At 39.3% G+C, this 17,212-nt stretch overlaps 1 protein-coding gene across 4 annotated transcripts in view; it reads right to left on the bottom strand.

Moving 5' to 3' along the window:
* Positions 1–7,829: 7,829 nt before the first annotated feature.
* Positions 7,830–17,212, bottom strand: part of kif21b (kinesin family member 21B) — a 163,077-nt gene continuing 153,694 nt past the window's right edge. For all 4 annotated transcript variants that reach the window (XR_012096484.1, XR_012096485.1, XM_073030485.1 and 1 more), the window contains one exon: positions 7,830–11,099. Coding sequence is in view for 2 of the 4 variants with exons in the window: in XM_073030485.1 (XP_072886586.1) it covers positions 10,991–11,099 (109 nt within the window). In the remaining 2 variants the exon portion in view is untranslated. The remainder of the gene's footprint in view (positions 11,100–17,212) is intronic.

Here is a 17,212-nt window from a genome sequence, read left to right as displayed (position 1 = left end):
CTTTTTACTAATCATTGAAGTTAATGAGGTGTAGTCTGGATTTCAGACAATTCCATCTCCCAACATTTAGCAAAATACGTGCATCGATAGGCTATAAATAGAAATCAGATCTCTACAGTTTTTTTTCTGGATGTGAAAAGACCATATTTGAGTCACAAAACTACATAGATTGAGTTATTCATCACTCCTGGTAGCGGCATGAGTCCGGTGATTGCTACTGAACCCCTCAGTCAGTTTGTGAATGTGTTGTCCATAACACTCTGGTATTTCGTGCTCTTTCAGGATGAAGAACCTAGTAATAATCGTAATTATTGCATGTTATGTCATGGGCTTGTGGCTCCTTTCACAAGGAGGAAGTTGAGAAATCAACATCATTAGCCTTTTGACAACACCTAATTTTGGAGAAACAAGCTAATTGAAAGAATGATATTAACTTTAACTGTTTGTCTGCACTCATCCCTGAGTGCTGGATGGGTGTTCAAAGTGTTAGGATTATCACATTCACATCAACTAATGAAACTCCACACACAATGGTGGGTTATAGTTAGTATGGATTTGATGTGCCTGTTCCCAAGCTGTTTGTCTCTTTGACTCCATGATTTATGTTCTCAATAAGTTTTTTTAAGTACTTACTTAATTTCATATTAATTTTTAGGAAATTAGATTTTCCAAATCTGATTCCCATCTACTACTGTAAATTGTAAGAACCTCTTCAATAGGAAAGGTAAGACGGTGTAAATTAAAGCATCAGTAGATTCACTTTAAATCATGCATAAATAGTTGGCAGTTATAACAATGCAAAATAATACTATACAATCTCACTAAACACATTTGACGTTTTTCTCCTTTTTTTTTCTCTTTGGATAATTTTTCTCTTGTCACCTGGCTTGAATCCATATTTGGACTCAGGATATGAGGACCGAGCTGAACTGAATATAGAGTCTTACAATTTTCTGTTTTATTGTCTGTGTTTTTGCTTGTGTGGCAGAACAGGTTGGCAAACTAATTCTACCACTAACCTTGCCCTTTTGCCCGGTTAGTCACTCCTTCTCGTTCTGATCCTGGTTTAGTTCACACTCTTTGCCCTTCCGTTCTGCAGTTCTTGGGAGTTCACCATTTACACACCCCAACAGTAAAACAATCACTAGCTTTGCTGATCAAAACAATCCCTTAAGTTAACATGCTCTACTGGTTTATAACTCATAAAAATAAGGATTCTAGTCACAGGCATTCCAAAGAGTTTCATTTATTTTCACTCACACTGTTACATCAGCTTGTAGATAGCAGACCAGCTCCAAAGGACCCGAGGAACAGAATGGGGCATCCTAAAATAATGCCTGAGTTAGTGGGAACAGGTGTAATATACCCTACACATGCAGATTTAAACCCTCTGACATCGCTAGAAAGGTGTGGAGGTTGGATTTGACAGTTAGTGAATCGTTATATTGGAAAGTTAAAGTCTTAAAGTTGTTTATTTGTAAATACTTTTTTTCTTTAACAACTTATGAGCAGTTTTTGCACTTTTTTTCACCTGGTACAAAATAAAACACCTTGCACTAACGTGCTGTTGCAGCTTACCATTTTTTTTCCCCAACTGTTGACCCTCGTTGGGCACACTTATCCATACCTGATAGGGAGGTGTGACAGCTCGTTCTTTCTTGTTGTTATTTGCGCAATTTGTTTTTTGTGTGAGGGGGAGGTTTGATGTTCTTGTTGGTGTTTGTGCAATTGTTTTTTGCGCATGTGATGGGGACAGTTGATGCTTTCACTTTGAATGGGTTTTCGTCATTTCATGGCTGTTTCTGGAGAAACAAATCTCAGGGTTGTATACTGCGTATATATTTGATAATAAATGTACTTTGAATACTTTCATGGAACTGCCACCCCACATGTCAGTAGACAACTTTTACTGACATAACCTGAGCATCAATCTCACTATAAATTCATCTTCAAATTACACACTTGTAATTATAATATTGTCGCAAGATCAAAACCTTGAAACTCATGTATCAGCAATCTATGACACACTTTCACTAAAAGGATTGCAGTGGATCAAGAATATGCTTTTTCGTCATCTTTCTGTAATAATGTGTTCACAAATCTGGTGAATGAATGCAAAAAAAAATGTTCATCATTGTTTCAAACTGGGTTTTTACGGCGACGGTATAAATGGTGCTCTAATGGACGATTCATTCCCAGCAGTAGAAATTATGTAGTATAAAAGGAAATAAGCATCTGTGAGTCAAGTAGGCGCTTATCTTTTTAAGAATACATTAAAACAGGGTGTCGTTCAAGTTCAATTGTCATTCAACCACACACAGATATCCATGAATGCAGCCAAGCAAAACATCGTTACTCCTGGGCCAAAGTGCAAAACACAGTACCAACAGTCATTCACAGCATAAGTCACACATAGCACATATAAGACAGCAGTAAAATACAGTCACACACAAAAATTATAGTCCAAGTCCCCAAGTCCATGAATGTTTCAGCACTCTACAGTCAAGCATAATAGATCTTTGTCTTCTGCCAAGCGAACACTGGAGAGCAGCACCAAATCCAGCACGGACACTCACCATACCACCTCTGGTGGAGTGCACCGACTCTAATGCCTCTCTCCTGGGTGCCTGCAAACATGTGACACCGTGGTTTGGGGCATCGACCTCGCTACAACTGAGGCCAGGCAGCTCCCCCGCCATTTGCCAATAAAACAGTGAACTGGACTTGCAGCAGTCCGTATTACTAATGTCCAATCGCAAGAAAAGTAACAGAGATGATCACTTGTTGCTGGACTGCACATCGCCTTCACATACCGACACCCCTCTGATGCAAGCGGCAGCACGATCTGCTCCAAGTCCAGCTCTACCAGTTTCTCCACCAATGAACAACTCACTGATAGGGTAGACCTACAGTACTTTAAGTTCTTAATGTCCAGCAGTGTCTTGCAATCATAACAAATACTTAAAAAAAAAAGACAATAATATGTTTGGTTGGCCCCGTAGAAGCCAATACATTGAAGTGCACCACCATTTTACCGGAAGCATAAAACATCACTGGGTAGATAATGAGTCAATTGTGTGAGGAAGTTAGGTAACATGCACAGTTAAGACAACAAAATTATTGAAGCATTCTAGTTTAATGACTAGATACACCACTGTTTATTGCATTCTCACACAGGGGTCTCAGTAATTCTTACCCTCTTTTATGCCACAAGCAAACTCAGATGGAATAAATATAAGAGACTTTAAAGTGAATCAGTTATTTTTAGAAGTTTGATATTCTAAGAGTGACGTTTCCTTCCTTAACTTTGAACATGACTCAGAATTGAATGAGTGTTTCAATGTGCAGTATGATTGCTGTGAACCTTACAATTTGTTTTTAACCCACAGGCATTTATACTTCACACAGTAAGTCCAGTTTTGCTGTTTGATTCGAAGGAAATGCTAGATTTTCTTACTATTTTAGTGACCATGCAATCAGTTATTCAAATATAGTCGATAGTTCTCATGTGCTATTTAACAATAGAAGTTGTAAATCTGATAATCTTTTCCATTATGCATTTATGGAGCGCACTACATTTTTTTTTACTGGTCATGTATTTTTTTCTCCATACATTATTTAGGGATAATGTTGGAACTTTCCAGAAATATCATTCCCCACGCGATACCACTGATGATTTTACATGGATAAAACCTGTTTTTTTAAAAAATCACAACCAAGAGAAAATCTACAGATGCTGGAAATCCAAGCAAGGCACACAAAATGCTGGAGGACCTCAGCAGGCCAGGCAGCGCTTATGGAAAAGAGTACAGTATAGTCAACATTTCGTGTCAAGACCCTTCAGCAAGACTGGGGGGAGTAACTGAGTAGATTTAAAAGGTGGGGGAGGGGAGAGAGAAACACAAGTTGATAGGTGAAAGTTGGAGGGGGAGGTGTGAAGTAAAGAGCTGGGAAGTTAATTGGTGAAAGAGACTGAAGACCATGGAAGAAATGAAAAGGGGTTGGAGCACAGAGGGAGGGAATGGAAATACGGTGAAAGAGGGAAAAGCGGATGGGAAGTGGTGAAAGAGAGGGGGAGGGGGTTGGGGGTGATTACCGGAAGTTCAAGAAATCAATGTTCATGCCATCAGGTTGGAGGCTGCCCAGAGGGAATATAAGGTGTTGTTTCTCCAACCTAAGTGTGGCCTCATCACGATTGTGGAGGAGCCCGTGGATGGACATACCGGAATGGGAAGTATAATTGAAATGGGTGGCCACTGGGAGATCCCGCTTTCTCTGGTGCTCGGCAAAGTGGTCTCCCAATCTACGTTGGGTCCTATCGATATACAGGAGGCCACATCGGGAGCACCGGCCACAGTGTATGATCCCAACAGACTCACAGGTGAAGGGCCGCCTCACCTGGAAGGACTGCTTAGGGGCCCTGAATGGTAGTGAGGGAGGAGGCATAGGGGCAGATGTAGCACTTGTTTCGCTTGCAAGGATACGTTCCGGGGGGGGGGGGGAGATCAGGGAGGAGGGACAAATGGACAAAGGAGTTGTGTAGGGAGCGATCCCTGTAGAAAGTTGGTGGGGTGGGGGAAAGAATGTGTTTGGTGGTGGGATCCCATTGGAGACGGCGGGTTTCGGAGAATTATGTGCTGCTGGACGCGGAGGCTGGTGAGGCGCTAGGTGAGGAATACGGTATCCTGGGAATAACTGTTCTTGCTGCAGATCCGATTGGTTGAAGAGTGTCTCACCACCCCCCCCCCCATCCTGCCGTCACTCTACCCGAGATAGGGTTCCTCCTGCCCTCACCTACCGCCCTACTAGCCTTCGCGTCCAGCATCTAATTCTCTGCAACTTCCGCCATCTCCAAAGGGATCCCACCACTGAGCACATCTTACACCCATAGAACCATAGAACACTACAGCACAGCACAGGCCCTTCAGCCCTCCATGTTGTGCCGACCCATATAATCCTTAACAAAAAGTACTAAACCCGCACTACCCCATAACCCTCCATTTTTCTTTCATCCATGTGCCTTATTCCGCAGGGATCGCTCCCTACGTGACTCCCTTGCTTATTCGTCCCTCCCCTCTGATCTCCCTCCTGGTACTTAACCTTGAAAGCGGAACCAGAGCCACACCTGCCCTCACACCTCCTCTCTCACTACCATCCGGGGCCCCAAACAGTCCTTCCAGGCGAGGCGACCCTTCACCTGCGAGTCTGCTGGGGTCATTTGCTGTGTCCAGTGTTCCTGCTGTGGTCTCCTGTATATCGGTGAGACCCGATGTAAATTGGGAGACCACTTCACAAAACATCTATGTTCTGTCCGCCAGAACATGTGGGATCTCCCAGTAGCCACCCATTTTTAATTCCACTTCCCATTCTCATTCCGATGACAGTTCATGGCCTCCTCCATTGTTGCCATAAGGCCACACTCAGGTTGGAGGAACAACACTTTATAATCCGTCTGGGTAGCCTCCATCCTGCTAGCATGAACATCGATTTCTCGGACTTCCGGTAATGCCCCATACCCTATCTTCACCATTTCCCCATTCCCTTTTCTCTCCCTCATCTCCTTGCCTGCCTGTCACTTCCCTCTGGCACTCCACCCCCGTTTTTCTTCCATGGCCTTCTGTTCTCTCCTGTCGGCTTTCCCCTTCTCCAGCCCTGTATCTCTTTCTGGTATCGCCAATGCTTCAAACAAAGCATTGACTTTAAAAGCTAATCAAAATAAACAAAAGTGAAGAAAGGATGTCAAGTAGCATCTCTGAGAGGAAGATGAAATAATCAATCTGGAAAACAGTCGGACAAAATAGCAGAGAACGTAACCAATTGAAAATGCAGCATTGCAGATGGAATTACATCTTCCCATTTTTTTTAAAAAAAAAGTGATATTTGCTTATCAGAAAGTTTAAAGACAAATTTATACTGATTATACATCAAAATTTGCTTACGGTTCATGTAAAATTGTTTTGAGAATTAGGGGCTATTTTAACTCCAGGCATGGTAAGTGGGCAGCATATTCACCCATCCAGCAGCATGAATGTTTATTCTCAGGATACCATATTCCCCTTGTTATTGTGGAGCCTGTGGGGGAAATATTATTTGAAAGGGATTACTTACCCATGTTCTTATGGTGTCTGCTTCACCTGTCTACAACTGGTGGAACCTCCAAATATATTCATCATAAGGACAGCAATTAAGTTTTCATTCAACAATTTTCCTTCAAATTTTAGTTGGAATATGAGCAAAAACTTTTCTATTTAGGCTTCCTTTGAGTGGTAAAAAGTGGACTTTAATCATGACAGCATGATTGAAATTAGGGGAGTTATTCACCCAGTAGAGATGGGGAGGATAAGAAGTCGGGTGATGAATGGGTTGGGGAGGGAAGGCTGAAACTTACTTATTGAGCCCAGGATGCACTCTAGTGGTACAATGCGAATCTCTCTTTACTGTGCCCAGGTCAGTGTACACTCAGTGGCCACTTTTTTATTAGGTACAGGAGTGGAACCCGTTGTGGTGTTCTGCTGCTTAGCCCATCCACTTCACTGTTCAATGTGCTGTGCGTTCAGAGGTGCTCTTGTGCACACCACCATTGTGTGTGAAAATCCCAGGAGATCAAGCGGTTTCCGAGACACTCAAGCCAACAATCATACCACGGTCAAAATCAGATTTGTCCCCAATCCTGATGTTTGGTCTGGACAACAACGGAACCTCTTGATATCATGTCTGCATTCTTTTAGGCATTGAGTTGCTGCAACATGAGTGGCTGATTCGGTGCTTCCACTAAAGAGCATATGTACAGGTGTACCTAATAAAGTGGCCACAGAGTGTAGATCACAATGTACTTAATAACCTGAAATAATGCTTGAGCTTATGAAATTAACAAGTTAGTTTCAGTAGTTTATGCTTTTTTGGAACTTTAATTGTAAATCCATGGTATTTACTGTGTTGGCTTTACAAGCGGTATTAGATTCAAATATTCAGCATTATTTGATTAAAGGTTTTTAGCTATTAGGATCAGCAGACATATTTGCCTTGATAAATGTTCTGCAGTCATTAGATGGTCCATTTCCTTTGTGTTATTGAAATGCTTTAATTTTTTTGTGTCTAAAACACTATCTTCCAAACAGCTTTGGCAACTGCCAAAGGCGTCATCTTCATCAGCTACCGGTATTTATTCTGATCTGTTGTGTATAGTGCTCTCAGTGACACACCTTCCTTCCACCTGATCTATTAAATCAATCCATTTACATCATCAAAGTCTCTTTTGCCACACAATGTCTCAACAGCCAAGGTCCAACCAAGGCAGCTTCTCTCGACAGTGCATACAGAGGTTGTGATCTTTATTGTTAGATCAGAAATGATTGAGGCTGTTCTTAGCTGAACAGCAAATTCTTAGCCATCCCATTTTGTATAAGAGAACCGGTCCTCTTCAATCTCAGAAGAGGAACTGAGGTTTGGTCAAATCACACTAAACGGAGGAGCTGGCTTGTGGGACCAGGTGGCCTGTTCCTTCTCCTGGTTTTGTTGCAGAGAAGGAGAAGGGGTTGGAAGGGAAGAGAGATTCAAAGATGGCACGTAGCTCCACTATTTTTATTTTGGCTTTTAATTTTAATTCTTGATATTTTACCATTTACCTGTCCCTGTTACATTTCTACAGGTAATCCCAACAAGATCAGAAATTAGAAAATTTTCCAATGTTTTCTTTAAAAAAAATAGTAATTGATGCTGAATGTCAAAATCAAATGCAGCTCCAATATGAACCTTACTATTTCCTGATGGTGGCTGGTGGTGACATCATACAACCATAATAAGAATTTGCTGTAAATTAATGAACACACTGCCATTTAACACTTTTATTTCAGTTGAACAATATTTACAATTACCAATTATGTAACATCTTAAATCTTTTTACATTAGATACAGTTTATACATCTTGTATTTCTAAAAGGTCTTACGGTGTACAGACGTTTTCTTTTACAGAAATGTACAGGTGAAACAGTAAACTTAAAGGCACTTCTTAGTTTTACTGTAACATTAAGATTAACACTATTTCCAATGATGTGCTGAACATCTCTCACAGATTTTGAAAATTTAATTGACCTTGTCAAAACTGACAGGCCCTCTGCCTTTTACTCTGTTCCATGGGAATTTTTCTCAGTAATAAGGTTGACTTTTCCACTAGTTTGTGTGGAAATTCCAAAAAAAATAACTTAGCAAAATGCAAGAGGTAATGCTGAATATTAAGGTTTGACTGAATGTTTGAAAGGCAAATTGCATTTCCCACAGAAATTAGTTTCGAGGGCTGTAAAGAATATTGATAGCGATGACTTCACTGACACATTCACATGCATGCTATTCTAAGTAACAAGAAACATATCCTGTACATGTCCTAGACATTAACACAGTTCAATTATTTCCTCACACCTTGAGCACAAAGCTTCATCCAATGTCAAGTATTTTTACAGAATTCACTACTAGGAATTCTATAGGAGATAGGGTTCAAATGAGATAGCAAATTATTTTCTCAACACCTCAAACAAAAAAATAACATCTTAAAGTTGTCAACTAAGATTCAATGAATTCTAGCCTAACAGCTGATGATAATAAAGCCTGCAAAATACTTTAAGACAAGAATACAACATATATCCACAATACAATAGCTATATTGAAAACATTAATTTCCCTAACACTGACATCTAAATCTATCTATTTAACCTCTTCTCTCAAATAGTGCTGAGTTGTCATAGGCTTGATGTCAATTCAAGTAGTGTAACATTTTCTAATTTAAAAAGCACCAGAAGGACTTAAAGAGGTATTGTGCTGATACTAACCCATGTATCAAGGTGGCAAGATACTGATCTATGGGGCAATTCCTACACCTTTAATCAGTTTCAGTTTATTGAACATAAACTCAATTGTGCTACAGTAGCATTTTTCCAACCATCACTCTGCAATTAAGAACATTTTTATTATCAGTATTTCTAAAACTACTGAATGCTACAATTTACTAAGTGACAGACAACAAATATTCAAGTCAGAAAGTAAATAGCCAACTCCATTGAAGGCTCAGTATTTTGTTTATGGCACAGTACTGCAGTCAAATTACATTATCGTGTGTTCCAGAATATTAAAATTGTAAACAGAAATGTTAAGCACAGCAATATTTTTGACACCAGATTGTACTTTCTTTGTACATCTTTTTCTAGCCTTGGAATTAGCTTGGTTGTTTTTACTAAAATAATAAATTAAAATTAAAACTTCAAACTTGCAAATTTTCCATGGATGCACTAAATTTGCAAAAGATTACTTCATGGCCACCGATCCAATAACTTCAGTGGAACTGATGTGCAATATATCAGCAAACCACAGTATCATGTGTTTAGGACTTCTGAACGTGGATGTATTTCTACCAGCTTTTCTGTAATGATCAATAAACCAATAGTTTGGAATCAACTGATCTGGTCATGCGTTTCAGGGCTGGGTTGTCTGCACCCGCATTACCCCCGCCCCTGCACACTTTCTGTGCCACCTGTGCCACACCCCTCCCGTGGCAGTCCACCATCACCATTCCCAACATCCTTTGCCTGCATCAGATTTACAAACTCAGTCGTCACTCCGTGTTGACAAACACAGTACTTTGCAAAAGTCTTAGACACCTTATAACAGACACTAGTTACAGTGGCTACAGAGACTACAATTTATACTATCCAAATCATCAAGTCTTGGATAATGTAAATCACACTAAGCCCAAAGTTTTAGGACTTGAAGATGTACTAAAATATTATGGTTAAATTCAGAATTGAAGCCTTTAATGATATTTAAAGACTTCCCTCAAAGTAAGCCTTTATACTCAGAATCACAATATTTTCACTGAGCATGGAGATAATGTTGGTAAGTGCACTGATACACTTTCATATAAACCTAGAAACTTTGTTTCATCAGCTTAGTTGAATCTTCCAAAGGCATTTGTGACTGAAGACGTCCAATTAGTCCAGATTCATCTATATTAAGACCCTCCATTAGTGTGCGTTACCAGTGAAGACTAGTTCGCTACTTATGGTGAACACCATAAATTAAGACTACCGTCTTCATCAATGCCACTGTTTTGATGTAATGACAATCATTGAAATATTATGCTGGGACACATGGTACGGCAGAGACAAATTAAGAACTCACTCTTGAATTTCTTTCATGTTGCAGAGAAGAAATGTTGCTTATTTAAATGCAATGCAAACATATTGCTTTGGTTGGTTATTGATAATTTGGATTAAAAAAAGCTTATTATGAAGTGCTGTTTTTCCTGGAGGCGAGTGATTAATAATGGCAGTGGTAGCAGATTGACCATATGATTATTTTGATTCCATATTTATGCCTGCATGAGCTCACAGTGTGAATGACAATATCTGATCAACAGAAGCACTGTAAGACTACATTATTGTGCAAACTTCGAACATTTTCCCTTGGAAAGGTTCAGTGAACCATTGATAGTGGAGACAGTTAAGAGCAACATTGTCTTTTTACAACACTGATGGTCTTGTTGAGGCTTTCACATCCAAAGTTTTGGTGAAATATATTCTTCTATAGAGGAAGTAATTTCCTTCCAATTACAATGTTGTGCTGAAATGAAGATTCTTGTGTATAAGATTGGAGATTGAATATGTGGAATTATTAATGTGTAGAATAATGACAGAGCTGCAGGAGAGGAAAAATTACCTTAAATGTACGGAAAGGATGCCAAGCCTGTGTCAGATTCACAAAGATGCAATGTGGCTCAGGGTGCTTTGTTGCTATGACGATTTGTTAGTGCTGTTGAGAATTACATTTGTAGTTCAATACTTGCAAAATTATTGCTTGCAGTCCTTTCTTGCTGCACAACAATTTCCAATGGGGGGGGGGGGGGGGGAAGCCACAACGATTTTCTTCTTCAGTTTAGAAATCCTTGTTTGCATGGTTTTGAGTTCATATCCTCATTATTCTCCTTAAAGAATAGTTTGTTGCATTAAATGCACAGTTTGATGATGTCAGATAATTCCTGACTGCTGTCTCTAGTGTCCAGCATGTACCCATTTGTTAATCCTTTAGCATTCCATGTTTTTACTCTGCAATCACTGAAAGAAATATTAAAAAGACAATAAGAAAGCAAATTCTGTTCAATAGTCACTGTAAGCATCTTTGTTTCATTGATGGGATACTACAAAGGCTAGTGTTAAGAATAATTCAAATACAAATTACTTTATATCAGAATATATCAATGTCTTTAAAAGCAAATATATAGAAGTAAGAGTGCCTCCTATTTCCTATTTCCAAATTCCACCCAGACTCCTGTTATCCATAGAGAATTTAAGTGAGAAAGAAGAGCTTTGAAGAGAAGGCACACTTCTGGGACTCCTCCAGATTAGCTTCTGAATAGCTACCGATAGAATACACCAAGAGACACAGTTAATTACTAATTTTATTTTTAAAAATTTAATGATACAGCACGGTAGCAGGCTACTCCGGTCCTAGGAGTCCATCTGTCCAATTAATCTACTAACCCTCATGCCTTCGGAATGTGGGAGGAAACCAGAGGAAACCCACACAGTAATGGGGAGAACATTGCGGCAGAATTGAAACCTGGACACTTGTGCTGTAATGGCATTACAATAACCACTACACTACCGTGCTGCTCTTAAGTTAAACAAGTCTCTCATTCCCTTTTTGAGAAATACTTAATTTTGACTGGCTCTTGTATCTATTAACCTAGTTTTAAAGGGCCATAATTAATCTATAAATAATGGACCCTGCTTAGTTACCAAAGTTTCTTTATTCTGCACTCTGTTCTTCTAACATTTCATGTTATTTGCTATATTTAATTAATTTTAATTAAGTACACAGCAAATCTAGCATACTGTATAGAATTGATCTCCTTACTTAAGGAAGGAAATCAGTGCATTTACAGAGAAAGTTTACCTGTGTACAACCTGGAATGGGCAGGTTATCAAATGAAGAATGGTTGGACAGGCCAGGATTTTGACAAGGTAAACATTGAGAGGACAAATTTTTGTGGGAGAATCTAGAACAAAGATTTACCATGGTAGAGGTGGGCACAATTACAAAATAAAACATTTGGTCAGGTTCATAGTTATGGAAGGTATAGAGGGATATGAGTCAAATGCAAGCATATGGAACTAATTCAGGAAGGTACTTTAGTTGGCATGGATGACTTGGTCTGAAAGACCGATTTCCATATTCTCTAACTCCCTGACTGTATAACAATAATGGGTTTTCCATTTATGATAGAAGAGGTATAAGTGTTTATCTGATGGTTCTGGGGAATATTGATGAGGTCACACCTAGAAAGTCCTGCCTGTCGTTTTGGTCCCCATTTTTTGGAAAGGGTACACTAGCAGTGGAGGGCACGCAAAAAAAGATTCATTAAACTAATTCCCAGGTTGAGAGGGCTGTCCGATCATGAGTGGCTAAAGAAGTGGGAGTTATATTCTTTTGAGTATTGAAGAATCTTATTGAAACATAAGATTCTGAGGCAGCTGTCAGGTTAGATGTTGAAATGTTTTCACAAGATGTCTCAAACAAGTTGACTTAAGTACAAGAGTATGGGCAAATATTTAAAACTAATATGTGCAGAAATGTCTTTTTACAAAAGGCAGTGAACCTCTGGGATTTTCAAACTTATTTGTTTGTGGAGCCTGCATCATTGGGCGTACTTAAAGAGGGGTAGATACATTTTGGGAAGATCAGGAAACTATGGCTATGTTTAAGTGACACGTTAGTGGAGGTTGATCCATGATTATTTCAATGGGCAGATTTACGGGGCCACATGACCTACTCGTGCTCCTATTGTGTTCTTATTTACAACAGAAATGGCTGAGCCAGGGGCCGAGTGAACCACTGCTCATCCCATTCTCAACATACATAAAATCTGCATATAACTTTTCTTTCTTGAAAGTTTCCCTCATGTATAGAGAGTTTGTTCACCAACATTTTCCTTGCCAACAGTAAGCCAGAAATTAAAGAGAACTAAGTTTTGAATTAATTTTTAAATATTTACACAAAGGGCAATAATCATCAGGACAAACACAAGAGATTTAAGATACTGAAAAAAAATAAAAAATTATTTTTGAAAATTAATCATTGCATCTTCAGAAACAATATGCCACACAATATTAGTTTGTCAAGTCAAGAGCAGTAATTATGGCACAATGTACTCTTTAAAAAAATATTACGGCTCCTTCAATTAAACCTAGCTTTGGAACATTGTGTGTATTTAAAAAAAACGTTGAAATTCATGTCAATTTAATGACGTTGAAGATTTATAGCTGTATAGCGCACTGTGTCAGAGGAGCGGAGTAAAACCAACAGCGAACAATGGATCCCAGTCGTGTTCTCTTCCTGATTGCAAATGTGATTAACATCGTGGAATGTTTGCCATTCATTGTTTATTTTTATCTCACTTTCAAAAAAAATCGGATTGTTTGCAATTGGGAGGTGGGTATAAGCGTGTGGAGGGTCTATGACCAGATACCTTAATGGGGCACAAGGAAATGGCAGACAAACTGAGTAAGTATTTTGCATCAGTCTTCACTGTGGAAGTCACGAGCAGTATAATGGAAGTTTCAGAATATCAGGGGTCAGAAGTGTGCAAAGTTGCCACTACTAGGGAGAATGTTCTTGGGAAAGTCTGAAAATAGATAAATCACGAGGACCAGATGGTGTACACCCCAGGGTTCTGAAAGAGGTGGCTGAAGAGATTGTGGAGGCATTAGTAATGATCTTTCAAGAATCATGAGATTCTGGAATAGTACTGTTTGTTATATCTCCCCGCTTGATGGAAAAATGGAGACACAGCTTTCTCCCTTATTAGGTCAAATACCGTGGTATGTCGAATACCGGGTGAAATGCAAAGTTTTTGGGGTAAGTGCAAGTCTGTGTCTTCACTCGGGGGGGATTTTGGGGTTCTAACATTTAACTGTCATTCATTCTTTGGGGCACTCCTCTGTTTTCATGGATGGTTGTGAAGAAAAATCATTTCAGGATGTACACTGTATTGTATATATTTCTCTGACATTAAATTATGCCTTTGAACCTTTGAAATTGCAAATGTCACTCCATTCTTCAAGGAGAGAGAGAGACAGAGGAAAAGAAATTACAGGCCAGTTAGTCTGACCTCAGTGGTTGGGAAGATGTTGGAATCGATTGTTAAGGATAAGGTTTTGGGGTATTTGGCACATGATAAAATAGGCCATAGTAAGCATGGTTTCCTCAAAGGAAAATCTTGCATGACAAATCTGTTGGAATCCTTTGAAAAAATAACAAGCAGTATTTATAAAGGAGAATTGGCTGATGTTGTGTACTTAGGTTTTCAGAAGACCTTTGACAGAGTGCCGCACATAAGGCTGCTAACAAGTTAAAAGCTCATGGTATTACAGGGAAGATCCAAGCATGGATAAAGCGATGGCTGATAGGCAGGAGGCAATGAGTGGGAATAAAGGCAGCCTTTTCTGGTAGGCTGCCAATGACCAGTGGTGTTTGAGGTCTGTGTTGGGACCGCTGCTTTTTTACGTTATATGCCAATGGCTTGGATGATGGAATTGATGGATTTGTTGCAAAGTCTGTGGATGATATGAAGATAGGTGGAGGGGCACGTAGTTTTGAGGAAGTAAAGAGGCTACAGAAGGCCTTAGATAGGTTAGGAGAATGGGCAAAGAAGAGGCAGATGGAATACAGTGTCTGGAAGTGTATAGTCCTGAACTTTTCTGGAAGAAATAATAGGGTAGACTATATTCTAAATGGAGAAAAACTTCAAAAATCTGAGGCGCAAAGATTCTTGGCGGGGGGGTGGGGGGGGTCCTTGTGCAGGATTCCCTAAAGGCTAATTTGCAGGTTAAGTCTGTGGTAAGGAAGACAAATGCAATGTTAGCATTTATTTCAAGAGGACTAGAATATAAAAGCAAAGATGTAATGTTGAGACTTTATAAAGCACTGGTGAAGCCTCACTTTGAGTATTGTGAGCAGTTTTGGGCCTCTTATCTTAGAAAGGATGCATTGACTCTGGAGAGGGTTCAAAGGAAGCTCACAAAAATGATTCCAGGGTTGAAAGGCTTGTCATATGAAAAGTGTTTGATGGCTCCTGGGCCTGTATTCACTAGAATTCAGAAGAATGAAGGATGACCTAATTGAATCATATCAAATGGTGAAAGGTTTTAATAGAGTGGATGTGGAGAGAATGTTTCTGATGGTGGGAGAATCTAGGATCAGAGTACACAGCCTCAGGATAAAAGGGTGTTCTTTTAGAATGGAAATGAGGAGGAATTTCTTCAGCCAGAGTGATGAATCTGTGGAATTCGTTGCCACAGGCAGCTGTGGAGGCCAAGTCTTTATAGATACTTATGGCAGAGGTTGATAGATTCTTGATTGGTCAGGGCATGAAGGGATACGGGAGAAGACTGCAGATTGGGGCTGAGAGAAATAGTGGATCAGCCATGATGAAATGGCAGAGCAGACTTGATGAGGCTAATTCTGCTCCTATATCTTATGGTCTTTAGTGAGAAGATAACATCAACCATGCACAATAATTAGTGCCATTCTGTTCTTTGAGCAGGATGCATTTGTTGGTTACACTTCAACTTATTAGTACTTCAAAGAAAAAACTCCAAAGAAAAAAATAAATAGACTGTCTAACAAATTCTCTGAAATGTTTTACAAGGAAAAAAAATTGTGAACACTCTCTTAAAAAAAATTCTGCTGGAATATATTAGAATACCTTAACATTTGGTGAGTTAAAACAGATTTATTTCAAGTGTAATAGATTTTATGAGCTATTTCCCCCTAAGGAATAACAGAATATTGATCTCTTACTACCTCTAAAGTTATGGTTACCACTCTCAAGTGAACCACTGCCAATAGACTGTAACACAATCAGCTCTGTGCTCCAGTTGCTTATAAGAAATTCTATTCAGCCTTTCAAATTCCCAAGAATTTAGATTTGTGTAGTTTTATACCTTCACCTCAAAGCCAGTGTGTAAATTAAAGAGCAGTAGTGAGAATATAATCAAATTGACATGATAGGAGAAAGTTAACATGAATTTCCTATTGTAAGGTTATATGGATTGTTATGTAGCTTTTAAACATTGATCTAGATTAAACTGGTTAATATAAAAACATAGGGTGTAAAGATTTGGTGAAACTCTCTGCTATAATATCCTCTACTCTGCCTTTTCATTTCACTCCTCATTAAAGCCAAATTATGTCCTCCTTTGATGGTTAATACAGACACATCAAGGAGATAATACCATCATGGCAATATCAGACTAACATATACCCTTCTGCAGACTGGCATTGTGTCATTAGTGTTATTTCTCACTTAGTCAAATAGCTCTGCAGTCAAGGCACCTTCACATGGATTTAAAATTGTGCTGTGCTCGTAAGGTAGCAGAGACTGAAGACAGATATTGCCCATCCCAGTGTCTGAGAGCTCTAAGAGGGGTGTTGCTGTTCTAATGGCATAACTGGACAACTGTCATTTGATTTACTTTTTTTTTACACAGAATCATAGAACACTACAGCACAGGAACAAGCTCTTCAGCCCATCTAGTCCATGCTGAACCATTAATCTGTCCAATTCCATCAAACTCCACCCGGACTACAGCCCACCATACCCCTCTCATCCATGTACTTATCCAACTTTTTCTTAAATGTTGAAATTGACCCCGCGTCCACTGCATGTACTGGCAGCTTGTTCCACACTTTTACCACTCTCTGGGTGAAGTTCTTCCCCCTCATGTTCCCCATAAACATTCCAGCTTTTCACACTTAACCCATGACTTTTAGTTGTCATCTCACCCAGCCTCAGTGGGAAAAGCCTGCTTGCAATTCCCCTATCTATATCCTCATAATTTTGTATAGTACCTCAATTAAATCTTCCCTCTATCTTCTAGGTACTTTGGAAAAATGTTCTAACCTATTCAACGTTTCTTTATGACTCAGGTCCTCAAGTCCCAGCAGCATCCTTGTAAATTTTCTCTGCAATCCTTTCAAATTCTTGCACAACTTTCCTGTAGTTGTAGTCCTCAACAATGTTTTATACAATATCAACATAACATCCTAACTCCTGTATTCACTACATTAATTTTATAAAGGCCAATGTGCCAAAATCTTTCTTTACAACTTTATCTAGCTGTGACACCACTTTCAATGAATTGTGAATCTGAATTTCCAGATCTCC

The sequence above is a fragment of the Hemitrygon akajei genome, chromosome 27 (assembly GCF_048418815.1).
Source record: "Hemitrygon akajei chromosome 27, sHemAka1.3, whole genome shotgun sequence".
NCBI lineage: Eukaryota > Metazoa > Chordata > Chondrichthyes > Myliobatiformes > Dasyatidae > Hemitrygon > Hemitrygon akajei.
The sequence above is the reverse complement of the archived record's forward strand: the minus strand, read 5'-3'. Positions and strand labels throughout refer to the sequence as shown.